Consider the following 26,805-nt stretch of genomic DNA (forward strand, 5'->3'; position numbering starts at 1 on the left):
AAAAGCGGATTATCTAACATCCTCCCTTCCTCCCCACTCCCGTTGATTTGACCAACAGCTGAACATTCCCAATAATCGCCATAATCACCAAAGTCATCATCTTTTCCCGAAACCTACGAGACACAATAAATTATGTGTTTGGTCCCCCACCTCCCAAAAGCCATTCATCCTGGGGAAAAGTCAGCGATTTTCCTTTTCCGATAACGAAAGGAAAAATCATTTCAATGGCCGCCTCTCTTGATTCGATGTTTTCTTCGCCAAAATTCGCGAGGGAGCAAGCACATCGAAAGTTGACCCAAATATTTCCTGTTTTGAGACTTTCCAGGATTACGCAATGAGAATGGTTTGGCGTAAAGATTATATCAAAGTTTGAAATATTTATTTATGCCAGGAATCTGCCAGAAGTTGAAATTTTCGGTTGATAAAAAAGCAAGTTCTGATTCTTCTGACCTGGGCCTGGTCGTTTTTGTTCGCTGTCAACAGCACTCTGAAAGGTCCCCCGACGGGGCGGGGGTCGTCCCATTTGGGCAATTTCCCAAGCCCCTGGCAAATAGGCGGCCTTTTGCATTCTTCTTGGAACGAGTGGATCTGGGAAAAAATAACTTGGGCTGTTTCCATTTTGAAAGTGTTGTTTTAATTTGTAAAAAAAATGTTTCAAAAATGCAAAATAAATGTTAATATTTATAAAAAAAGGCTCAAATCTAATATATTTTTGTTTTGTCTTGGCTTTTGCCTTAGTTTGATAAATTTTAAAAAGTCAAATTTACAGAGGGAGGTCTGAGATTTCAAAAAAGTGTCCACGTGGTTTATGGATGGTCCCAATAAGCAGTGTTCGGCCCAAATGGGTAAGTCCCTACGTTGTGTTCTAACTCTTTGCGGGACTGCCGGAACCAACGATTTACGAACGATTGCGGAGCTTCAAGATGATGGTGGAAGAAGACGTTTCTCACCGTAAATGAAACAAGGTGATTCCTCGGTCTACGAGAGGCCACCTGCCTTCTCGGAGGTTCAACTCAGAAGATTTTATTATCACAATTTTACAATACAAGAAACCTTAAATCTAGATCACAGAAAATAACATCACAAAGATAAACAATAACATTCATGACAGACTGCACTGTCAGTCACTAGCGCTCCCAGCGGTCAATGAGGGAAACACTGCGTTACCGGGGGGTAATACAAATTATGCCATAATAAGGTCCGTGACCCAACAAGCAGTTCTTTGAAAAATATTAATTATTAAAAAAAAGTTATTCCGAGAAATTTTTAATTTTCAAGGCATAATCCACTATAACTATTTGAGAGATTTTTTGTCAGGTTTTTTATTTCTTAAATTTAAAAAAATATCTGATTCAAAAAAAAGCTATTTTGTATTATTTGGTGTCTTTGGAAAAGATATAATTGTTTGAAGAAATATTGGCTTTTAGAATGAATCGAAAATTTACCCGGAAAAGCTTCCTTTAATCATATTTCGATTATGTAAAATTTAATTTGGAATCAAGAAGTATTTTTGGGAACAATGGGTGAAATGCACCGTTTTCAAGATGAAGCTACTTTTTAGTTAAATTTTTTAGAAAGTAATGTATTTTTCAAGTAGGCGCCATTGAAATGAAATTATTAACATTAAAAATAGGATCAATAGTATCATCTATCGAAAATTGAGAACTTGATGGAAAGCTTAGAAAATAGTAGTTTATGCAACGTTGCAAAAAGAAGCTTTTTTCAGCACAAGTCGTACATAATAAGAGGAGTGCTGAAAAAATCAAGTATTGCAACGAGTTTCTTACAACTATTTTTGCAATTCCCCTTTTGAACCCTTATTGAAAAATGTTACTTTTTGATACTAGTGCCAAAAAAATCAACCATTCAGCACCCATTTTAGTGCTGTAAAGTAGAACTTTTCAGCACTGGTTTTGAAAGATATTAATTTTCCATTCTGTTCTTTTTTTTTGTAGATAAAAGTAGGCCGTTTCGTTGCTTGAGAATGACAGGAAAAGTTAGAATTTTCACGATTGAATGGCAAAAACTAATTTTTTGCAATTCCGTCGTGAAACTATTTACTTTTCCTGTCATTCTTGAACGACGAAATAGCCTACTTTTCTGTACCAAAAATAACAGAATCGAATAGCAACACTTTTCAAAATAAATGCTGAAAAGTTCTACTTTTCAGCACTCAAATGGGTACTGAAAAGTTGAACTTTTTAGCACTTGTTTCGAAAAGTAACACTTTTCAACATTTTTTTGATTTAAACGATTTATTGACAAAATACATGAAAATTTGACATAAAATTTCACTCAGTGTGTGTTTTTTGGAATTGCAAAAAATGTTGTATGGAACTCGTTGCAAAACTTGATTTTTTCAGCACTCTTCGTATTTATCCAACTCGGTGAACCTCGTTGTACGGCTCGTGCTGAAAAAATCCTCTTTTTGCAACTTGTTGCATAAACTACTATTTTTTTAATTCCGTCGTGAAACTACTTACTTTTCCTGGCATTCTTGAACGATGAAACAGCCTACTTTTCTGTACCAAAAATAACAGGATGAAATAGGGGAAATATACCCAGTTTAATCACTCTAAGCCGTTCGACCAATTCTCACCACTTTTCCGTTTTTCGCTATTAAATCAACATTTTCAGATGTATCAACAATGGAGAGTTGCTTGCTGACTTTTATTTTAGCTATTTATTACTTTGGAACAGTCAAAAACACTTTATGAAAGCTGTAATTCATGATCAAAGTGCTGATAGGCCGATAATAGAAATAGGCTGAAAAAGGGTATAGTTCCCCTAGTAACCCTTTGCAAAACAAATGCGGAAAAGTTCTACTTTTCAGCACTGTAATGGATGCTGAAAAGTTGAACTTTTCAGCACTTGTTTGGAAAAGTTAACCTTTCAACATTTTTTTGATTTAAACGATTCATTAACTGAATGCATGGCCATTTGTCCTATAATTCTGTTCAAAGAGTATTTTTCCGAATTACAAAAAAAAACGTTGGATGAAAAAAACTTCTTTTTGCAACTTGTTGCATAAACTACTATTTAGAAATTCTAAATTATACGCAAATTCATATCTCAGAAACCAATTTTGAGATTAACCAGAAAATTGTATAGAATTTCATCTTTTCAATTCATTTTTTTCTGAGATTTAAGGTAAAACGAACAAACACCTTAAAAAATAGACATTTTTTTATAAACTACAACTTCGGCAAACTTTTGTTTAAAATTTTTCCTGCTTATCATTATGATAATAAGTTTCGTACAGAAACATGTGTTTTCTATTTCTACTGTAAGAAATAATTTGTAGCATATTACAGTAACTCAATTTGTATAAAATACTCTAAAAAAATTATGAAGCAAATGTGTTTAATGGCTTCTTTTTTTAATATTTCAAAGCAATACACACAAAAAAATACCTGCCATTTGCCTGATCAGATAAAAATATGCAAAAAAAAAAGAAAAAAATAATTTAAATATGAGTAATTCTCCGCCAACTCATTTAATTTTTAAAACTTTTTTAGTGTTTTTTTTTTCGATGAAAAATACGTTTTTTTCGGAATTCTGAGTACCCCATCAAATCGGGCGTCTAATTTTACATAAAAGTCCCATTGACACCAAATTTCTATCTCATCACCGTTTCAGGCTGCAAATTTTTGAAAAACACCTCTTTTTTCGCATGTTCAAAAATGGAAGGGCTCGTACCGCCCCTCCGTCACCAGATGTCAAAAAACGGACCTCGGATTCGTGATCAGGGACAAAAGTTACCCCTAAGGACAAAGTTTCACGCAAATCGAAGAGGGGTCGGGGCAACTTTTCCCGATTTCGTGTGAGTTGGTAGAGAATTACCCATATATTTTTTTAAAAATCAATTCATGCGACTCTCGTTTGAATTTTCAGCACCTCTAGTCATCTCTTCCTTTCACAACAACAACGAAAAGCTGTACGTGCGTAGGCGTTCATAATTTAGCTGGAATCGAATTGAACAAAATGCAAAAGCTTGGGACCGCCTTCGAGGTCTCATAGGCTCGTTTTTTTTTTTGCTCTGAAGTGAATCTTGCTTTTTGTAGCAGTCTGCCGAGGCGATTCCCTCGATAGCAACTGCTTCGTGGAACCAATCTAAACGATTCGCGAATAGATCTGAAATAGCACTTTTTTTTTTCGAGGGATAAAAAGGTGACACAATACCTATGTTGATTTGATCACCTATCATTTTTACGAAAATTTTGGGAACTTTGCATAGAATTATGATTTGTTGATTGAAAAAACCCTAGAGAACGCCTTTTTGTAGAGTTTCGAGTTTGTTGTAATTCCATCGCGCATCTCTTGAAGGGTCCTCAAATTTTGCTCCAGTATATGCCAACATTTATCTTTCCTTCCATAACCACAATCTTAAAATTCCCTGCAGCTGCAGCAGGAATGCACCACCCCGGTGGGATCACCGAGATCAGGATGCAGATCTTCACCCCGTTGACACCGTCGTCTTCAGGGCAAGAGAAGACTGGTTTGCTTCTGCTGGAAGAAATTGAGACACGTGTGTTTGTGCCTTGGCATGTCGAGATTTTATCCCCCTTCAGGAGCACAAAATTGAGCTATATCTTCGTCAGTTTTTCCTCGGCATGGGATCCGGAGACGACGTGAAATTGGAATACTTTTTTTCGAGGAACAGGTGGAGAGGATGCTTAATGCAAATACCTTTAGATTTACTTTCGCTTTGCACCATTAAAAGTTCAATCTCTGCTCCGAGTGTGTATTTGTGTAGTGTGAGTGTGTATAATGTGTATTTGTGTACATCAGAGCCAGTTTAAGTTTTCCTGTTGAAAACGATTTTCCCTATCGTTCACATCAGCTCTGCCACTTTCATCAGCTTTTCCCGATAAGAGTTCCTTTGCAGCTTACGGTTTATCTGCAATTGGCCAAATGGCTTCGATGATAAGTGTGATGAAAATTTCCTAGTAAAGCTTCGTTTGGCTTCTCTACAATTGGAGTGTTTTCCTGTGGAACTAGTGAAATTCGATTTCATCTACCAATTCTGCTATTCCGGTTCAATAAATTACTGCTTAATTGTCGATTTAAAGTATTTTTTCTCAGACACCATCGTGGTTCACATCGAGAGTTTTTCCAAGAAATAACGATTGTATGGTTTCGGAAAAGCTTCCCAATTCATTGTTCTGAACTGAGTCACGATATCGAAACGTTAAAGGCGTGGTGTGCAATTTATTGCCATCAATTGATTTCCTTCGATTAGCGCTGGCAGACGGCAAGTTCACACGCGATACTGTGATGGGACAAGGTCACACGAACCATGTGGTGTTGAAACAGTGTATTTTTTTTTCGGAATCTGAATGGCAAAAGCGTGACTAAAGTAGTTCAACTGTCTGCCGATTTATGTATTGACAGGATGCCTTTGTGGAAAACAGACAATGAGACGTCGCTTGTGTGCTATCTTTTAACACGTCTGCTGTTAAAATATAGAACGTGTCACAAGATGGATTGGAAGTTTTGGTGTAAGAAGAAGTTTGCATTTGCCTCATCAAAAAAATTGATTTATAAACATAAGGGCTTTGCTTGTAATCATAACGAGTTATCCCGATTCAACGAAAACAAGTTTTGAAAAATTTACTTTTTGCGTTTCTCTTTGTTTCAATAACAAAAAAAAGTGAAAAAAGTGGTATTATTTTATCCTGAACTTAAATTACAAGAAGAAAAAATAATAACAGTTTATGATAAAATAACAAGATTTGGTATTGAAGTGATATTATATTGATAATGTTTAATAACACACTAATAAGAGGAAATGTTATACATTTCATAAACGCTCCCAATATTAAGATTTTTAATTCGTTTGGTGTTCTGACTGGGAAATAAAATAACCATGAATCGCACAAATGGAAAAGTTTCTAAGTGTCCACTACACAATCTGTTATATTTTTTTTGTTTTGTTAAATATGTTTAGATCTTTGGGATAATACCAATTTCTTCGGATTTATTATTTTAGCCAAGAAATGGGGTCCTTAAGCTAAAATTATTCTGAAAGGTTGAAATTTTGATATTTGTTTTTTTTAATATTTGATAGACCCCCTAAGGGACTTTGCTAAAATTGGCTAGAACTATGGGATAATTTTTACCAATTTCGTCGGGGTCAAAATTTTGGCCATGAAATGGTGTCCTTAAGCTAAAATTATTCTAAAAAGTTGAAATTTTGAGAATTGATTTTTTTAATAATTTGATATAGGCCCTATGGGACTTTGTTAAAACCCAGTTAACTCAATCCGAATTCTGAAACGGAATCTAATTAGAATCGTATACAAAATCTGTTTCAAACGCAACAACCGGTTCCGTGTTCGAACCGGTTGTTGCGTTTGAAACGGAATTTGTGTACGATTCTAATTAGATTCCGTTTCAGAATTCGGATAGTTTTGACTGGGAATTGGCTAGAACTATGGGATAATTTTGACCAATTTCGTCGGGGTAATTTTTTGGCCATGAAATGGGATCCTTAAGCTAAAATTATTTTAAAAAGTTAAGATTTTGAAAGTTGATTTTTTTATATTTTTTTTTGTTAAGGAGACATACCAGTTTTTAAGTTATTCTTAGAACAAATCTTTGTTATTTTAACAACAAATCCGATCATCCCAGTAACATATTTCGATCTTCTCACAATATCAAAAACTGACCTTCCCAAGTTACTCCCGTCTGCTCGGGCTGCCCCTATTAGTGAGGAATGCATCAATCACTAAGGTAGTGTTGAATTTTCAAAATTGAAGAAATGTATTTGATCAGTTGATCCTTTTCATTTAAATTTATCTTGATATTCTTATTTTAGAAATCCACCTCAGCTTCTGAATACACTCCAAAACTAATCTCATTCCAAAAAGTAAGGCATCAAATTTGATTCCTTCCCCGTGACTGAAGCAGGGCTCACTCCTTTGCTTCTTCCAACTCATCAAAGCGCCCGTTTATTCATCGTTAATCATCTGAAGCGCTTTTGCTCGTCCTCCATCATTCGATCCATCTGGCCGTCCCAATCTCGAAAGGATGGTCTCAAACGCTCGATACTTGCCTCGGAAGCTCTTTTTCTCCCACCACCTACTTTTTCATCGAGGCGCAAAAAAACAGCCTGATATTTCGAGTTGAATTCTTCAATTTCATTTCCTGGGAGCAACAAAAAAAAAACACGAGCCGGCAGCATTTGAACTAGAAATTGAACCGATTTCTCGCGTTGCGAGTCTTCCGATGACACCCTGGCTAGATGGAGCCCAATGGAAGGATGTTTTTGCACCCCTAAAGTGATGATGCCACACATATAGACACACAAACACACACACACATACGAAACGCACAGACACATGAGCACAAGTGCACAGCAAACCGGTTAGGCGTAACTTTTGCCAGTTTGTGCAAATTGGAACGGATTGAATTGGGGTTTTTTTTTTATTCTCGACCAACTGAACCAGCCTTGGCATTGCTGCAAACCTATCCACCAATCGATCTGGGAACACTGGAAATGTCAAATTGTCACGTTAAAAAAGAAAATTAGGAAAATCAAATTAAAATTATAATTAAAAGAAACCATATCGAAACAATAAAATCCATAAGTTTCATTTTGACAAAATATCAACCCAAAAGTATTTCAGTGTCAACCAAGGATCAGCCATTTCCGCGATTGGCCACAAATTTGGCGCCCCGTGGTGGGAGGCATGCCGGTGTTGCCATCAAAACAGGGGCAGGAAAACAAGCAAATATGGATCGTGGAAGTCACACCCGGGTCATTGCGGTGAAACCGGGCTTCAAGGCCTGCTCTCGCACTGATAGCTGCTCGGTGGACAAACCACACCGGTTAGTAATGCGATACTAGGTTCAGGGGGTCGTCCGTAAACCACGTAATCAATTTGAAATCAAAGCCGGGACGAGAGGAGAAAAATACATCAAATCGAATCTCATGATAAATTACAAGCTACGTGATCTACGGTCGATCTCTTTTGAGCGGGGTCGTTTTGAAGTGGTTGTGGTCCGGATTAGTGTTTGGAGGACGACGGCTGGCTCGGCTTTGCAGCTAGTGACCGGAAATTGATCGCAATCCACTGGCTGGTTGGGTTTAGTGACAGGGAGGGAAACATTTTAAATGTGGTTTTAGGATTGGAGGGGTCGGGTGAGTTTCAATAGATTGATCAAAGCTAAGTAAAAATTTAAATAGAAATAATGTAATGCCGATTTTTATTCCAGTTTTTTTTTTTCAAATTGATTTGGCTCAATCCAGCCGTTACGAAACTGACTGCTGAAAAAGATGCAAAATTTTGATTTAGTTTGTTTTGTGTATTGATTTTATTTGGGAATCTTTAACGCTATCATGGGTTCATTTTGATTTAATTCAAGGGGAATTAATTATATTTGAGCAACTCTCAACAAAATCGGCCAATTTCGACCATTTTTAATTTTTGTATTTTTTTATTTGACTCAAACTTTGTGGGGGCCTTCCCTATGACCAAATAAGCTATTTTGCGTCATTGGTTCACCCATACAAGTCTCCATACAATTTTAGCAGCTGTCCATACAAAAATGGTTTGTAAATATTCAAACAGCTGTAACTTTTGAGTGAATTTTCTGATCAATTTGGTGTCTTCGGCAAAGTTGTAGGTATTGTTGAGGACTATTGAGAAAAACATGGTACACGGAAAAAAATTTTTGAGGATTTTTTTATCAACTTTTTTTCACTAAAACTCAATTTCCCAAAATACGTATTTTTTGATTTTCGAGATTTTTTGATATGTTTTAGGGGACAAAAATCCGCAACTTTTGAGCCATAGAGAAACATGGTCAAAAATCTGCCGCCGAGTTATGAATTTTTGAAAAAATAGTGATTTTTGGAAAAAATCGAAGTTTCATGCAAAAACAAGTTTGACATTATTTTTTAATGCAAAATTGAATTTGCAATCGAAAAGTACTTTACAGATTTCTTGATAAGGGCTCCGTTTTCAAGATATAGCTCCGAAAGTTTGATTTTAGCGAAATATTTGCAGTTTTTCAATGTTTAAAAATAGTGATCAAGAGTGACCATTTCTAAAAATATTTTTTTTGAAAAGTTCAGAAAATTTGCTATAAAATTGTCTAAGAGACATTGAAGATTGGACCTCGGGTTGCTGAGATAGAGCCGCTTTAAGAAAAAGAAACACGAAAATTGAAGTTTTCTTAATATCACCAAAAAAACACACCATTTTCTAATGACGATATCTCAGCAACTAATGACCCGATTTTCAATGTTAACACATGAAACAGTCGTGAAATTTTCCGATCTTTTCGAAAAAAATATTATGAAATTTTTTAAATCAAGACTAGCATTTTAAATGGGCGTAATATTCAATGTTTGGCCCTTTTAAAATGTTAGTCTTGATTTAAAAATTTTCAAAATATTTTTTTCGAAAAGATCGGAAAATTTCACGATTGTTTCATGTATTAACATTGAAAATCGGACCATTAGTTGCTGAGATATCGTCATTAGAAAATGGTGGGCTGTTTGGGTGAGACTTAGAAAACTTCAATTTTCGTGTTTCTTTTTCTTTAAGCCGCTGTATCTCAGCAACCCGAGGTCCAATCTTCAATGTCTCTTAGACAATTTTATAGCAAATTTTCTGAACTTTAAAAAAAAAATTTAGAAATGGTCACACATGGTCACTATTTTTAAAAATTGGAAAACGGAAAATATTTCGCTAAAATCAAATTTTCGGTGGCTATATCTAGAAAACGGAGCCCTTTATCAATAAATATGTACAGTAGTTTTCGATTGCAAATTCAATTTTGCATTAAAAAATAATGTCAAACTTGTTTTTGCATAAAACTTCGATTTTTTCCAGAAATCGCTATTTTTCAAAAATTCATAACTCGGCGGCAGATTTTTGACCATGTTTCTCTATGGCTCAAAAGTTGTGGATTTTTGTCCCCTAAAACATATCAAAAAATCTCGAAAATCAAAAAATACGTATTTTGGGAAATTGAGTTGTAGTGAAAAAAAGTTGATAAAAAAATCCTCAATTTTTTCCGTGTACCTATTTTATTTCTCAAAAGTCCTCAACAATACCTACAACTTTGCCGAAGACACCAAATTGATCAAAAAATTCACTCAAAAGTTACAGCTGTTTGAATATTTACATACCATTTTTGTATGGACAGCTGCCAAAATTGTATGGAGACTTGTATGGGTGAACCAATGACACAAAATAGCATATTTGGTCATAGGGAAGGCCCCCACAAAGTTTGAGCCAAATAAAAAAATACAAATATAATCCATTTCTGGTTTTGGTAGAGAATTGCTCATTTCCAAAGCCAAGCATCGTAATGGAGTCAAGCAAAAAAAAAAATCTAATGTAGATGAGTAATTCAACGCCAACTCACACGATATCGATTTGCCTGAAACTAAGTCTTAAGGGGTATTTTCCGATATCTCGTATTGGAGGAGTGATACGACTACTTTTATTTCAATACAATCACAATTTTAAGTGGGTATTTAAATAGAAATCTTTTATTTGGCATGTTCTGCATCATCAAAAACAGTGTTGACTGACATTAACTTGTTTTTTCGCTATAAAAGTCGTTTTGACATTTGACAACAGTCATGGCCACTAGCACTTTCACAACAAAACATCATTTCTCTTTTAAGATTCAAACAACTATCAAACCTATTTTGAACTGTTTTTATGACTTTAGTAAATTGAAATAATGTTAATTTAAGGAACTTTATAAATGTATAACCAGGAACTTCTCAATTTCGAGTAAAATTAAAAAAGTGGTCCACTGTTAATTTAACTAACAAAGACAAAATGTAGCATTTAAAAAGTGAGCAAAAGCCCACTTCTATTCAATCAATCCATCAAAACATCAAATTTTGATTAAATTTACTTTTTTTCAAATTGCTTTTTTTCTGCACAAAAGCAATTAATTGATGAAAAAATAGTGGTTAAAATACGCTTTATGAACTTTTGAAACTCTGAAATTTCATTGATATTCACCAAAGAATTAAATATTTGATTCTAAAAATTGATCAGTCCTAAAATGAAGCTACGTCATTTGTGGTGGGACCTTATGCCAGCTTCAAACTTTTTTGAATCAAACATCAATTAAAATAAAATAAAAATCAAGTAGTAATTCCTAACAGTACAACCCGCAATCAGTGTGTCAAGTGGAGTCAAACCTCCGTGAAAAGTCACAACCAAAGGCAAAGCAAAGTACTTCCACATGGTTGATTCGTTTGAACTTCATAAGGCGGGGCTCGGGGGCACGGCAGGGCGGAAAACATGTATGCACTTTCCACACCATGAATGTGCAGACTGCTTTCAAAGGATTTCACGGCCTTCATGGAATTCAGAATTTAACAGCTGTCGCCGCTATGGCCGTGTGGTCGATGTCAATGCCACGGAACCGGGTGAGGTCCGGAGCGAGGACGTCCTTTGGGGTGAATTTGAGCTTGCAATTACGGGTGTTTTGATTTAATTGTTTGATAACTAATAAAAGCTTTGTAGTAAATTTTGGATTTTCAATAAAAAAATATATATCTGAATTTAAAACTTGGGACACTTTTACGATTACAACATCATTCCAGATTTCATTCATGGTTTGTTCAAATGGGGGGTGTTTTGATTTTCCTGTTTTTCACCACCAACATGGGAATTGGGATAACTTTTGCTCTCTTGCTGCGAGTAAATTTTCAACCGCGACAGAATGTGGTATTGACTGTGACACCAGCTCAAAAACATTCATCCAGCTGGACTGAGGATTTTAGCTTTGAAATAAATTTATAATTTCAAACTTTTTTTTACGTTTTTCTGAGTTTTTTGGAGAAATATGATAAAAACAATAATAAATAGGAATTATTATAACATCAAAATACGTGAGTTAAATATAATTTGGTAACCTATCTTTTTTGGGGACAGATAAAACTTTTTTTTATCCTTTGTAAATACCGATTAAAGTTTCATTTTTGATCATTTGGATCAATCTTTAAATATTTGACTAAACTAAAACGAAGGTCACCCTAGGTAATTTTAACGAAACTCACAACACATATGAACTGTACAAACCATTCGACATGTTCCCTTGGCAGCGGAACGGTTGCCACCGGAAACTCTGTGAACGTCCAGGCGGCGTTTGTGCAAACAAACAAACAAGCTCGCGAAATAACCATCCACAACTTGATAAACATCGCGCCAAAGTAGTTTCATTTCAACATCCTTTAATCAGTTTTGGTCGATTTTATCGCTAAAACACTATTAATACTCGATTAAGCAGTAAAAATTTCGTTACTTGCTCACCCGGAAGCTCGGATAAGTCGTAAAATGTCTCCATATTGCTGTGAAACGTGAGTTACGAACCTAACCTCGCTTTTTTTTCGTTCTCAACTTGCAGCCCGACGCGGTCCACCGGCGGGACCGGAACAACCGGGGGGCGCTCCACTACGCGACCAGTTCACGGGACATTGTGGCCGCGGCCAGCGTCGCGATGGTGGCCCCCGAGCTGATCGAGTCGGCCGACGAGGACGGCTTCACGCCGCTCCATCTGGCCGTCATCCAGGGCAACCTGCAGCTGGTCAACCTGCTGCTGGCGAACGGGGCCGACGTGAACGCCCTGGACAACGAGGGACACTCGGTGGTGCACTGGGCTACCGGTAGGTTCCAAGTAACGGCTGGTAATGTTTAATCGATATTCATCAATGTTTGTTTTCTGTGTTTCTGTTTTGCTCCTTTGGAATTCCATCGACAACAATAACCTTTCTGCAGTATGTGGCGAAGTGGAAGCTCTGCGGTCGGTTCTGAACGCCGGTGCTGACGTGTCTACGCCGGACATCAACGGGGGCAGTCCGCTGCACTATGCGGCACAGATGTGCGGAGCAAACTACGAGGGCAAAACGGCTCGTGCTTCGGCCAAACTGGCGCTGGAAATCCTAAACACGCTGCTAGCCCATCCGGACACTTCGGTCGAAGTGGAAGACAAGGACGGGCGGCAGCCGCTGCTGTGGGCGTCCTCGGCCGGTTCTGCCAAAGCTGTGCTGGCTTTAATCAAAGCCGGTGCGCACGTCGAGAGTGCGGACAAGTGAGTTGGAGAAAGATCGTTCTAGTAACGTTATGAACTAATGTTCGTAATTTTGTTTTAGGGACGGATTGACGGCCCTGCACTGTGCGGCTTCGCGGGGTCACACGGAATGCATCGATACGTTGATTAACTTGTGCGGTGCTCACACGGACCAAATCGATTCGAACGGTTGTACGGCGTTGCATTATTCGGTGACCTTGGGTCATGCGGACGCGACTTCGTTGCTTCTGAAGCTCGATGCCGATCCGAACCGGCAAGATCGTAAAGGTCGCACCCCCGCGCACTGTGGTTGTGCCAAGGGCCAGATGGAGACGGTCAAGATACTGCACATGAAGAAGGGTAACCTGTGGCTGCGGAACGCCAAGGGGGACTTTCCGGTACACGATGCAGCGAGCTCTGGGCGGAGACAGCTGGTGCAGTGGCTGCTGCAGATGAAACCGAAGCACATCAACACACCCAGCAATGACGGAAGGACGCTGCTGCATACGGCCGCTGGCCATGACAACGTGGACATGTGTAAGCTTCTGTTGGAACTCGGCGCCGAGATCAACAACCTGTACCGGCCAAATTCGAAAAGTGCCCCCCTTACACCGCTGGATTATGCCCTGGCCAAAGGTTTCCGCTCGACCGCCAAGTTCCTCCAGATGCAAGGTGGCCTTCCGGCGAACAAGCTACGCCTGTCCAGCCGACAGCAGAAGATCCTTCCCGATATCGACAAGGTCGAGCCACTCAAGCTTACGGAAAAGGAGGAACTGATCGACCTCAAAACATCCAAGCGCTACATCGTGTACATGAACTCCAACACGGACTCGGACAGTCAGGCTGCCGAAGACGATCGGTCCCACCGGAAGAGTCGTCACAAGCGGAAAGGAAGCCACCGAGCTCGGCGAACTAGCAGCTGCAGCGATACCGTCTACCTGTTCAAGGAGGGAGCGGCTGACATCAGTCGATCCCGAAGTAACGTAGAGTTGAACCGAAGTCACCACCACCATCACCACAGCAAGGGACGACGCAGCAGCTCATCATCGTCCATCACAAGTGAATCGTCCTCCGAAGATTGCTGCCGACACACGCGGAGAAAGCATCGCTGCTACCGAAAGTGTTCCTCGTCCAAAAGTTCCCGATCGAAAGACCGCTCGTCACATCGCCGGGAGGAATCCAAAGAGGCAAAGGAACTCAAAGAGTACGAGTTTATGTACGCGGAAAAACGCGAAGCCGGTCCTCGGAAGCCCGGCGAACGTTGTGGGAGGATAGTGCTAAAGCAGGTGCACAGCGGTTCATCGGAGAACGACTCGATGGGAGAGTCCGGACGCGGTGGAACGCTCAAACTGAACAAGAACGGAAAGCCATCCTCACTGTTGACGGTACCGTCGGAGATGCTGGGCGGTTCCGGAGGCAACGGGGACGGTCTGGAGGAACAATCACTGCCCAAAACACCACCGCGAGCGGAGTTCAACATTAGGAAAGAGTCTGACACAAAATCGGACGGAAAATCATCGGAATCGTCGGGTGGAAAGAAGTTGCACAAAAAGGGCAAGAACGGGAAGAAGTTGAAAAAAGATGGTAAAACAACGGGGAAAAAGACAGACTCACCGAGTGAAGAGGAGCAGAAAGCCGGAACGATGCAGGGTGAAAAAGTGGTAACGGAAGCACAGGTACATCCAACGCCGGAAGTGATGGCCAAGTCGACGGAGGATGATGGCGCAGCGACGGATGCAACGTATACGGTCGATCAGAAAACCAAGTCGGATTTTGAAGGTTTGAGCGAAACGGAAACTAGTGCAGGGAAGGGCGTCGCAAAGATGAAGAGCAAAGCGAGCCCAGAGACGATAGCGGAAGCAAAAGACGAATCCGTGCAGGAGGTTCCTGTGGTCCCTTTAGAAGTGCACGAGGAGATGGCACCTCCAAAAAAGGACCGACCAAAGCTAAAGTCAAGCAAAGACAGCAAATCAAGCAAATCCAAGTCTGACTCGTCGGAGAAGGAGATGCCAAAGCTCAAGTTGAAGCCTAAGGAAAGGGAAGTGCCCGCTCCAGCGCCTCCTCCATCACCACCGCCACCTCCTCCACCACCACCGGAACCCGAACCAGAACCCATACAAGAGCCAGAACCTGTCGTCGAGCAACTCTCAATCGCTGAACCTGAATCGAACCCCATTGAGGAGAAACCTCCCGAGCCAGAACCAACACCGGATGAGGCCATTGTCCCACAAGAACCCGAACCCATCGTTGTCATCGAGCCAGAGCCAGGATCTCCAGCGGCCGAGGAATCGCCAACGGAGGAGAAAAGTTCGGAGGCCGAAGAGTCACCGTCAAAGTCGAGCGAGGAAGCTACGGTACCCGGTACGGAAGAGGAAACGACGAAGCAGACTGAACACGAGGTACCATCGACTCCGGCACCGGCGCCAGCGGAGGAATCGCCCAAAAAGGTCAGCTTTGACAAGGAGCAGCGACCCAAGCTGAAACGGTCCACCGAATCGCTGATGGAGCAGGTCGAGGAGGAGGAAGTGCGCACGGAAGACGATGCTGTGGTTCCACTGGCGGTGGCGGCCGCGGTCGATCAAGAAAAGGTCGACATGACGAGAAGCTTCTTTGTGAGTTTGGACGAGGGTGGGGAGGGTGCTGGTGGAATCAGTTCCGGTGATTTGGAAGAAAAGAAAAAGCGAAAGTTGAAGAAGAAGAGTCGCTCGAAGGAGGGTGACGACGATGCGCAAAACAGCAAAGATCAGGACTCGGGGTTTGAACCGAGCCCGCAATCTTTGCGAAGCAAGTCGACCGTGTTTGATCGGCCGACCAGTACGGCTGTGCTGTCCAAGAGGCCACCGGCATTTACGATGCTCGAGGAAGGTCGGGCGGCCAGTTCCCGGCCCGATGGACGCAAACCAGGTGACAAGAATGCCGTCAACATGACCACCGTCCAGCAGTCGATCCAGCGGAACATTCGCAGGTAGGTGAACGAAGGAATTCTGTTTTATTCTGTTAGTAGCTACTCGAAGCACTTTGAATTCCCTTCAAGTAATACCCTGTAAGTCCCTGGAATCCCCGTTGAGTTCAAAATCATCCCACTCTCTCTTGTTTACATTCCCATTCTAACCAACCAACAATCGATCGAACAGACTCTGAAGTGGAACCACCCGTGTTATTGTTTCAGATAAAAAAAACGCATTGCAAACAGAGCAGAGCTTTCTCTCTTTCTCTATGTCAAAATCTCTCTCTCTCTCATCCCGCTCAGCTTCCACACACATACTTCCGATTCCTAAACAGTCAAACAGCAACAAACAGTTTGTTACAAAATTTACGAACCATTGCTCCATGCTTGATCCAACTTGCGCACAAAAACCCAAACTCTCGCTTCCATAAATTCCGTTACCGAGATCCCATAACCTCAAAAGCTGTGCTGTGCAGCAACGCACAGAAACAGACACACTCGCATAGCGATATAAATTGAGCCAGTTCCGGCTTATCCGGTTGCATGTGACGGAAACAAGCAGATCAGCTCTGCGAGCAACAAAACAAATCATCTGTCAACGTACGTTAGAGGAAGAAGAAAAAAAAGTGCAAAACAAAAAGACACAAGAAACTTGTACTGCTAGTGGTCCATAATGCACGTGTTTATGTGAAACTGTTTCCGGTAGCGTTTTGCAGCGTAGACGTGTGCGTGTGTGTTGTAGTGGTAGCCATTTGTTCTGGTGTTATGTAGTTGTGCTCTAAACAAAAAACCACACGAGTTTTTTTATGTGTAGTTTGTGGAAAAACGTAGAAAGAATATCGAATCGATCTTACGCGAACTCCCAGCATGGCCGAGATGGAGATAACGAAAATGGAAAACAATTTGGCATGAAAAATGTGCAGCACGCAGAAATGTTTGGCAAACTCTACCACTGCCAGACATGTGAGTTGAGAAAAAAAGAGTTCCAAGAAAGAAAACCTTGTCCTTCCGGTACGGAGTGTGGGACTATTTTTTGCGCCAACATTCAACTTTTGCTGTGAAAAAAGCCTTTCGAACGGAAGTGGATGCACGGAAGAGATGGTAAAAACAAACTGGGATAATTAGAAATTTCACACTTTTCAAATACAGTTTGATCTTTTCCGTGCATCTATCAAAGAACTTAACACCAAAAACGTCCAACAGGGAAAGACGAGAAACCCACCGAGTTAGTTAGCACACGTTAGAAAACCCATAAAATAAGAAAAAGTAGCCCGATCCACGACCACGTTTGTGTTTGTAGAAAAATAAAGACGCCTCAGAAAAGCGTGTAGAAGAAAAAGTAGAGTGCAAAATTAAGAAGTGAAAAATCGTGCAACATATTAGCGCTACGTGCACTGAATTTCAAACCCAAAATCGTCGACGTTCAAAAAGTGGAACCAATTTGTGCGAACCCCTCATGCCACCCCACATCATCCTACCCCGTTGCAACCAAATTGGCAAACCCGTCAAGGAACCATCCACAAACCTCACCGAAAACCCCAATCCAATCAAACCGGCCAGCAACACGCGCTCTGACAGATAGACATCTCGCAATCGGCATCCGTCGTCCCGTGAAAAAGTTCCACGCGAGAACCGAACTCCTCACAACATCCTCACAAGAACCGTTCCATTCTCCCGGGTTTGTTCGGGCAGTTCTTTGCGAAAAATTTTTAGTATTGTTTTACTTCAAATTTTAGTGAAAGATTTTTTTTAAACTCTATCATCCCGGTACAAGAATCGAACAGACGACCTCTGGATTAGAACCAATCCCTTACCGATCATTATTCCCAGTGAGTAGATTTAAATACTCTTTGAAGAAATCTGACTTTGCCGAGCCAGACAGGAATTGAACCCATCACCTTCCGCTTGCATTATTGATGATTGGCAATGAACAACCCCCTGTTAATGTCTACCGTCAAAAGAAGTCACAAAATGGTCCAAGATTCGTTATTAGTACACTAAAACCGCGATGGTTTGACACCAACTGTTGTCACACGAACGGGGTCACATTCTAGTTTGACATCCCTTTTACACGGAGTTCACATATACTTCCAAACGTTTGTTTTGATAGTGTGCGTGAGCGCCGTGTAGAAAGTGACAGTTCGTCACTTTTTAGTTTGACTTTTTTTTGTGTAACTTTTTAGTTTGACTTTACCAACCAACGGGGTGCAAACTAAAAAAGTGTCAAACGAAAAAGTGACCAACCACCGGGGGTTCAGTGTACATTAAAGTGTTTCAAAGCAAATAAATTATTGTACGGTCAGTTTTTCTTTGGACTCAGTCGTTTGAAAATTCTTTCGACTCAATGATTGGTGAACTAGACGGCGGGCTTTAAAATGTCAAAAACCTTTCTTCCTTCACTTCGCCATCACCATCCAACTGCAGGATTGTTGACAAACAAACATAGTATGCCGTCACATAATGATGGCATCAAGATGGCAACTTTTTTTTCAAAATAAACAATTATGCAGAGATTCATGAAATGATTTTGCAAAGAACTGCTCGCCCACACCTCACACAAACTCCATCACCTTGTCCATTTCTGTTTGTGTCTGTGATTTCAGTGTGAGTGTTCGTGTGCCTCTCTTCTTTACATTTTCTTTCCCCAACTTGCGTTTGCTGTGACCTCCTAAAATGACTTTGGTTCTCTACTCAGTCGTTGATTTTTTTAAATTCTTTCTGTGCAACCCCTACCACACACCAATTGCATCTTTATAATTCCCTCTGATTTCTCCTCCTGTCACACACTCGAAAACAAAATTGTCTTTTTCTGTCCCCCTCCCGCCCCTTCCCAACTCCGTCCGCGAAACCTCGAAACCGCCACCGTTCCAGATATTACATGGAAAGAAAAATCTTCCAACACTTGCTCGAGCTGAAAAGCCTGCAGATCCGGTCGACCAAGATCAACGAGAGTGTGCTGGTGAAGCGGGCCGTCGACGACTACCACCGGTCGACGATCGAGCTGGGCTACGAGACGGGGTCGACCCTGAAGCGGTACCCGTACTCGGAGTACTCGTTCAAGAACTTCGAGCTGTTCCTGTACGACACGCTGAAGACGCTGCAGAAGCGCGAGACCTACAACTTCCAGAACATCTCCGAGGTGTACGACGAGGTGAGTGTGGGGTCGTGTTCAGCTGGACACTTGCTTTGTTCTGATTGTGTGTGTGATTTGGGCGTATGTGTGGGCTAGAGTGGTTTCAACTTGCTCAGTTTTCCTTCAGTAACAGGCCACTAATATTTTTGGTGGTAATGGAGATGATGCATGCATAAACATTTATACCCGTAAGCCCATACATCCAATTAAAATGTGGTCAGAGACAAACTAATGGGAAATTGAACGAGCTTTTCGGTTAAAATATTTTCGAGACTGAAAAATCAAGTCTGTCATATAGAAATTGCCAAAAACCATCAAAAAACCTATTTTTTCAACATTTTTATTTTTAGAACCGCTGTAACTTTACAATGATAGGACTTAGGACAATGGTCAATATGGAAACTTTTATGTAAAATTGTCTGGAGAATCGATTCCCGTATTCGGTTTTTGAAAATTTTGACGTTTAGAGCACTTAAAAAAAACAGTTTCAGTATAAGATTTTTTTTTTTTAGGTGAGTTGCTCCATCCTGCATTTTTCGTGAGTCTTTTTGTAACATCTTAGGCTATTTTCACAAAAATTTTGAACGAAAAAAAATCGTGGGCTCACCTTCAAATTTGACTTTTAAACTTAAAAATCAAAAAATCTCATAAAAGTGGAGTGTTTTTTTCGCTCAGTGTATTTTTTTCGAAAAGTCTGTCAAATTTCCTACAAGTTTGTCTTTGACCACTTTTTGATACGATGCAACGGCTTCGAGATACAGCAATATTTAAATTACGAAATACAAAAATATTTAAAACACTTACGCCCTTCTCAAATGTCATTATCGAGTGTAACTGGCTCCATATACACAAAAATGGCTTATATATGCCTAAGATAACATGTCTACAAAGTTTCATTGAAATCGGAGAGGGTCGAGAAAAAAGTACCTAAAAAATTCCTGTTTTGGGCTGGAATTACTCTATTACTTATTGAGCTATGATAACTTTGTTGAAGCTTAATCTGCAATCTAAAACCATCTACCCTGGTTTAAATTTCAAGTTTTTAAAACGAAAGGTGTATTTTCGATTAAATACCATACGCCAACAGTAGTATCTGCTTCACAATAAATCGGAGATATCAGATTCTCCGGAAGACCCTAAAAACGGCTAAAATGAAACACAATATGTTAATTCTCCGCAAAGTTACCTCATGTAAAACGATGTTCACAAATGCATATCCACCCAGAGTGAAATTCAGATAAATTATCTGTTCCAGCTTTTTTTATAACCTGGTGTCAAACAACAATTTCAACAAAAAATGTATTATTATTGTTTTCCTTCTGCGACTTATGTTTTACGATGTGCTTCAAAGGGACTTATCATAAACGAAATTGATTAATTTTCAAATACAAATCTAACTAAAAATCATGGGCAGTCCCCAAACATGCTTTCCCACAATGCTGTTAATCGATGAATCAACGTCATCGATGTCGATGATCGTTGATTTAAACGTAATCGTAATCGCAGCCATCGTTGATTTAATCGTCAACGTCAACGGAGTCGTTGATTTAAACGGCGTTGATCAACGCGTTGATTATCGATAATCAACGAGTGGATCAACGGCGTTCTTTTTTAGTTTTCTAGAGTTTTATGAGGAAAGAACGATTTTTTCATAAATGTATTGATTGGGAAACATTCTCAAATAGATGTGACATGGTTGTTCGGGGATCCGGGTGTACCAAGAGGACCGAAGTGACCGGATTTTAAACCGTAATTTAAGCCCTAGCTAATTGCTGGTCACATTCATCTCCACTTTGGTTTTCAAGTCCAACAAGGATTTTTCTTATGTAAATGACACCGAGGATGGACTATTGGGAACCGAGATATGGTCGGATTATCACCGGAATTATTGTTCCGGCGGGTTCAGTAAGAGTCTCGCGTGGCTAAATAACGACAGAATTTGTTTTTCTATGATACAATACTGAATTGACCACATTCCAGAACCCAAATTGAGATCGGCCAAGATGTCAAACTTCATGACAGACCGGAGTAGCCTACTGTTGGTGATCAATGAGTTTCGATCGAACCCCAAGAGATAAATCTTCCGTGTGGTGCCGAAAACCGATCGCAGTAGGTCATAAATATTTTGGAAGCTACTCCGGTCTGTCATGAAGTTTGACATCTTGACCGATCTCAATCTGGGTTCTGGAACATGGGTCATGCGGTCAATTCAGTATTGTATCATAGAAAAACAAATTCTGTCGTTATTTAGCCACGCGAGACTCTTACTGAACCCGCCGGAACAATAATTCCGGTGATAATCCGACTATATCTCGGTTCCCAATAGTCCGTCCTCGGTGTCATTTACATTAGAAAAATCCTGGTTGGACTTGGGAATCAAAGTGGAGATGAAAGTGACCAGCAATTAGCTAGGGCTTAAATTACGGTTTAAAATCCGGTCACTTCGGTCCTCTTGGTACACCCGGATCCCCGAACAACCATGTCACATCTATTTGAGAATGTTTACCAATCAATACAATTATGAAAAAATCGTTCTTTCCTCATAAAACTCTAGAAAACTAAAAAAGAACGCCGTTGATCCACTCGTTGATTATCGATAATCAACGCGTTGATCAACGCCGTTTAAATCAACGACTCCGTTGACGTTGACGATTAAATCAACGATGGCTGCGATTACGATTACGTTTAAATCAACGATCATCGACATCGATGATATAAACGCCGTTGATTTCAACGATTAACAGCATTGCTTTCCCAGCTCAACTCGTAATTGAATGTGTCACTTTACGACGGTTCTATTTACTCGTGTTGGACTTTCGTCGTCTTGTGTGTTTGCTGAACGTATGTGTGCTCGCTCGCAGAACGTATGTGTACATTTCTATTTTGTTCCAACTTTGTGTGTTTGTCTACTACTGAACAACTGGCGGTGTACGTGAGCTTGTTTTGTTTTACTACATAATACTAACGACTCCAAGTCGCACACGGACCGACCAACTGTGGACGAAGACTAACAGAGACATAAGAAAAAACTAAAGCAAAAAAAAATCTCATACAAGAGGAAATCTTTTCAAGTCGAGAACTCAATTTCTCTGATTAAAGCATACTTTTGCTTGGGGATGGGAGGTTTGTCACGTGCTTTAAAGCTTGTTTACCGATTTGCTTGACGACCCGACCCCGCGTAATTTCATCGACCTCCCCGTTGAGAAGTGCAGTAAAAACTTTAATGAAAACACTTTTACTGCTCAATCAGTTTCGATGTTGCGACACGAGTGCGCGCTAATTTCCAGTTTTGCATCGCCCGAGTTTAACGATGGCAGCCTGACGTGCCATTTTGACTTTTGCAGCAGTACTGATTATAAAATCCTGATCTGTCACGCAAGACGCGATACTTCCAGTTTGATGGGTGGTGTTCTTGCTTTCTTTGTGCGTTGACGAAATTATGAAATTATAGCATCAAACTATAAAGATTAATTTGAGTCAACGTACAGAAAGATTGACGTTCAGTGACAGTACTAGACAGACGGTGACAGGTATTGACAGTTGACAGATTTTATTCAATTTTCACTTACCTTACATGGATTTACATTCCACTTCAACTATACACATTTATTGCAAAACCAAAAGACAAAAGTCCGTAATTGAAGTGTGCTTCTGAAAATGTCACCCACGTGACAGTTGGTGACATTTTCCGACAAAACTGACAGATTGACGTACCCTTAAACCCAGCGCTCATTTTCAGCCGTCCCATGTTCCATTTCTCACCGATCGTTTCTCTCTTTCTTTACATTCTAATCGTCTCCTGCGTGTGTCGCCAACCTGCCAACATGTCACAAATTATCAAAAACAAAAAAAAATACTGCACTCTTAATCCACGTGTCATCCACCATTATCCCCCCAACCTTTCGCCCTCTCGCTCTCTCAATCGCACTGTCTCTTTCGTGCGCGCATCGGTTGCGCTCTGTCAGCAAGAGGTATGCATGACAGATGAGGTACCATCTATTCTAAGCCACCCAAACACACATCACTCGTTCTATCTCTTTCTCTCTTTCCATCACTTCGTTTCACTGACTCACTCTGATGCACTCACTGCACTCTTCACAGTATTTTGTATTTTGATGTTTTCAATTTTACCGTACTCAAGTAAACTCACAAACCACAGTCAAGAAAATCGGTAAAAAAGACAAAACAAGCTTTTAACATTTTTGTCTGCTTGTCTGGGACCAACCTTCGTTTCCGTGCCGGTTGTCACTTGAGCGAAAAAAGACAAGTTTTTGTTTTCTTGTTTCGTTGCACTCTGCCAAGAATAAATTCAAGAACCACTTTGCTCGCATGAGCAGCACTTGTTGGGGCAATTTGTACTCGACAATGTTTGTGGGGTGTGTACCTTGTGGAGATATGAATGCTAGATCGTCGTAGATTTGCTTCTTGAAGTAGAACCCATCCAGAGAGGAAATATATCACGGACTGAGAGTAAAAAAGTTCGGTGAACGTACCGGGGGGATGGCAACCCTATTCCGACCAAAGCAAACTGACAACAGTCGATATTAGCACGGTTGTCAAATGAGAGCCCACAACAAAACCACTAGCTGTCAAATGGTAGCCCATAACAAATCGTTGTTTGGTTTTTTGATTTTCAAAATTTCCGCAATGAGAATCGGCATTACACATTTTCCAATTTGCTTTTACACATTTGCATGGGACTTTTGAGTTCAACCAGGATAACACACTTCGTGTAACCATAGTAACCAGGATAACACACTTCGTGTTACCATAGTAATATGTATAATACTGATTCTCAGTGTTTGTTTTCTGAACTTCCAAGATGGCGTCTTCTTCGTTACCCCCTGGAATGAACTCAGAGATTCATGCACGAGATGGCCGAAAACTTTTTACTCCTGAAAGCATTTTCGAAAAAAAAATCCTCATAAAAAAAGTGTCAGTGACGGGAATCGAACCCAAGACCTTTGTTTCTAAAAATGAAGGATGAGTGGGACATTTTTTTCAAATTTTTCTGTAAGTTTAGATACAACTTGATCCACAATTCATATTAAGATAAAAGCTGTGGTTGTATCGCGATGTACGATGTCATCTGGGGTGAATTGGGACACATGGGGCGAATTGGGACAGCAATTTTAACCATGTTAGAGCACAATATTTTGAATTTTCTGGTTGGTTTCGGATAGAACAGACTCAGACCAACAAAATGTGTACATCCATTTCCAAATTTAAAACCTTTAAGTGCTCTAAACACTGCTGTCCCTATTCAGACTGTAGTCTCGATCAGTGCTGCAAATGTCAGGCGTCATGACGCGAAAATCGGCGACGCTGACACGAATTTTTGAGATCCATTCACTGAACCGCAAAACCGTGACATAAACAAACCTGGCGCAGTCGTGAGTGCACTAGCTCATTGAGCAGCTGCAATGCGAGGCAGTAGTCGACCAACGCTCATTCGACGTTGCACGCACACACATAAAGAAACAAGTTTTTACACAAAAAGTTTGTATTTATGCGTGGAAATGTAATTGTGAATAAGGCTTTCTAGTCAGAGATTTACCAATACATTCAAAGTATGTTTACGTTACAGCTGGACGTTTGTTTGCATCAGGTTTCCTATCTCTTTCTAGCAAAAGTTTTTTGTCAGGCGACTTCTAGCTGGTTTTTTTGACTGGCCGCCAGATATGTCAGAAAACATACTTCACAGGGCAGTGACAGCTCGAGCTCGATCAATAGGTCTATTCCCGTACTGCAGAATTCTGCAATTCTGCACAAAATCGGCAGCAGAGCGTTCCCGTACTTTTCTGCAACAAAAGTAACTTTTCTCTCAGGCAGAACTTCTGCAATGAGAGAGACAGAAGTTGCAGCAAAACCGTTCCAGTTCTTTTCTGCAAGCTCTCTCTTCTCTTTCGTGTTGAAAAGTAACTGCAAGTTGGTGTGAGTACACGCTTACATAAAATTGGCAAGTTGGGTTAAATCATGCATTTTATTATTATGGATTTGTAATAAATTTGATGTTTTGAAGGGACGTTTGTATATTTGGAATTGATGGATTTTGGTGTATTTTTTTAATGTCCGGTTTTATTGAGAACTATATTTTATGTTAACGATTTCAGGCTTAGTTCATTAATGTAATGATATAGCGAATTTATTATTTTTTAGTATTAATAAAGTTGATAAGTAAATCCAGTATTACAGCATGGCTAATAACCCAACAAACAATTTGTATCATAAAAACAAAATGTTTTTAAGACTTTTAAAAGACACATTTCTTTTGAGTTTAATATATTTTTAATAAATATTTGTTTGAGAAATGATTTTTGAACTTAAATTGTTTTTGAACAGACTAAATATGTGTGTTAAAATAATAGGTAAATATAATTGGCAAATAATAAATTGTACCTGTGATTGTGCTACCAACTTGTATTCTTATATGAACCAAAATATTAAATGTATTTTATTGAACTTTCAATGATGGATTCAGAAAAAAGGTATAAGTCTGTGCCAAACAAATAATAAATATAATTGATTATATAATTTATAATTTGTTGATTTATTGGGTACTTGTTAGTTAAACTATGTATCAAGTCAAGGAGGGAACCAGCCGGAAATGACCATATTTTTTTTGCTGAAACATAAGTTACGTTGTTTACACATCATATTTTATATTATTTTAAATTGATTTCAATTTTATTAAAATTAAATTTTATTAAATTCTTAAATTCTTGAATTCTTAAATTCTTTAATTCTTAAATTCTTAAATTCTTAAATTCTTAAATTCTTAAATTCTTAAATTCTTAAATTCTTAAATTCTTAAATTCTTAAATTCTTAAATTCTTAAATTCTTAAATTCTTAAATTCTTAAATTCTTAAATTCTTAAATTCTTAAATTCTTAAATTCTTAAATTCTTAAATTCTTAAATTCTTAAATTCTTAAATTCTTAAATTCTTAAATTCTTAAATTCTTAAATTCTTAATTCTTAAATTCTTAAATTCTTAAATTCTTAAATTCTTAAATTCTTAAATTCTTAAATTCTTAAATTCTTAAATTCTTAAATTCTTAAATCTTAATTCTTAAATTCTTAAATTCTTAAATTCTTAAATTCTTAAATTCTTAAATTCTTAAATTCTTAAATTCTTAAATTCTTAAATTCTTAAATTCTTAAATTCTTAAATTCTTAAATTCTTAAATTCTTAAATTCTTAAATTCTTAAATTCTTAAATTCTTAAATTCTTAAATTCTTAAATTCTTAAATTCTTAAATTCTTAAATTCTTAAATTCTTAAATTCTTAATTCTTAAATTCTTAAATTCTTAAATTCTTAAATTCTTAAATTCTTAAATTCTTAAATTCTTAAATTCTTAAATTCTTAAATTCTTAAATTCTTATTTTCTTAAATTCCTAAAAGCCGCCATCTTGAATAATTAAAAAATACACTTATTTTGGAGTCATATTCTAGGTTAGAAATGCATATTCAGAGGATTTAGAGATTAGAAATTTTGTAAAGGTCTTCGGATGATAGAGTACAAATTGTATCTATTTTTTATAATTTATTTTTTTTTTAATTTACAAAATTAATGTGTTTTTTTTTAATTTTTTAACTGTAAATTTTGAATTTTTGATGTTTTGAACTATTCAATATTAAAAATTTTTATTTTGTTCATTTCGAATTCAA

The 26,805-nt window shown here is 38.9% G+C and overlaps 1 protein-coding gene across 3 annotated transcripts in view; it reads left to right on the forward strand.

The window, feature by feature from the left end:
* The window catches only part of LOC120414290 (inversin), a 154,108-nt gene that overhangs the window by 122,500 nt on the left and 4,803 nt on the right, over positions 1-26,805 (forward strand). For 2 of the 3 annotated variants that reach the window (XM_052706314.1, XM_052706313.1), the window contains exons 2-5: positions 12,391-12,649; positions 12,762-13,074; positions 13,136-16,018; positions 18,872-19,151. In XM_052706314.1, coding sequence (XP_052562274.1) covers positions 12,391-12,649; positions 12,762-13,074; positions 13,136-16,018; positions 18,872-19,151 — 3,735 coding nt within the window. The remainder of the gene's footprint in view (positions 1-12,390; positions 12,650-12,761; positions 13,075-13,135; positions 16,019-18,871; positions 19,152-26,805) is intronic. The other variant, XR_008211796.1, reaches the window with a different exon arrangement.

The sequence above is a fragment of the Culex pipiens genome, chromosome 1, assembly GCF_016801865.2.
Source record: "Culex pipiens pallens isolate TS chromosome 1, TS_CPP_V2, whole genome shotgun sequence".
In the NCBI taxonomy this organism is placed as follows: Eukaryota; Metazoa; Arthropoda; class Insecta; order Diptera; family Culicidae; genus Culex; species Culex pipiens.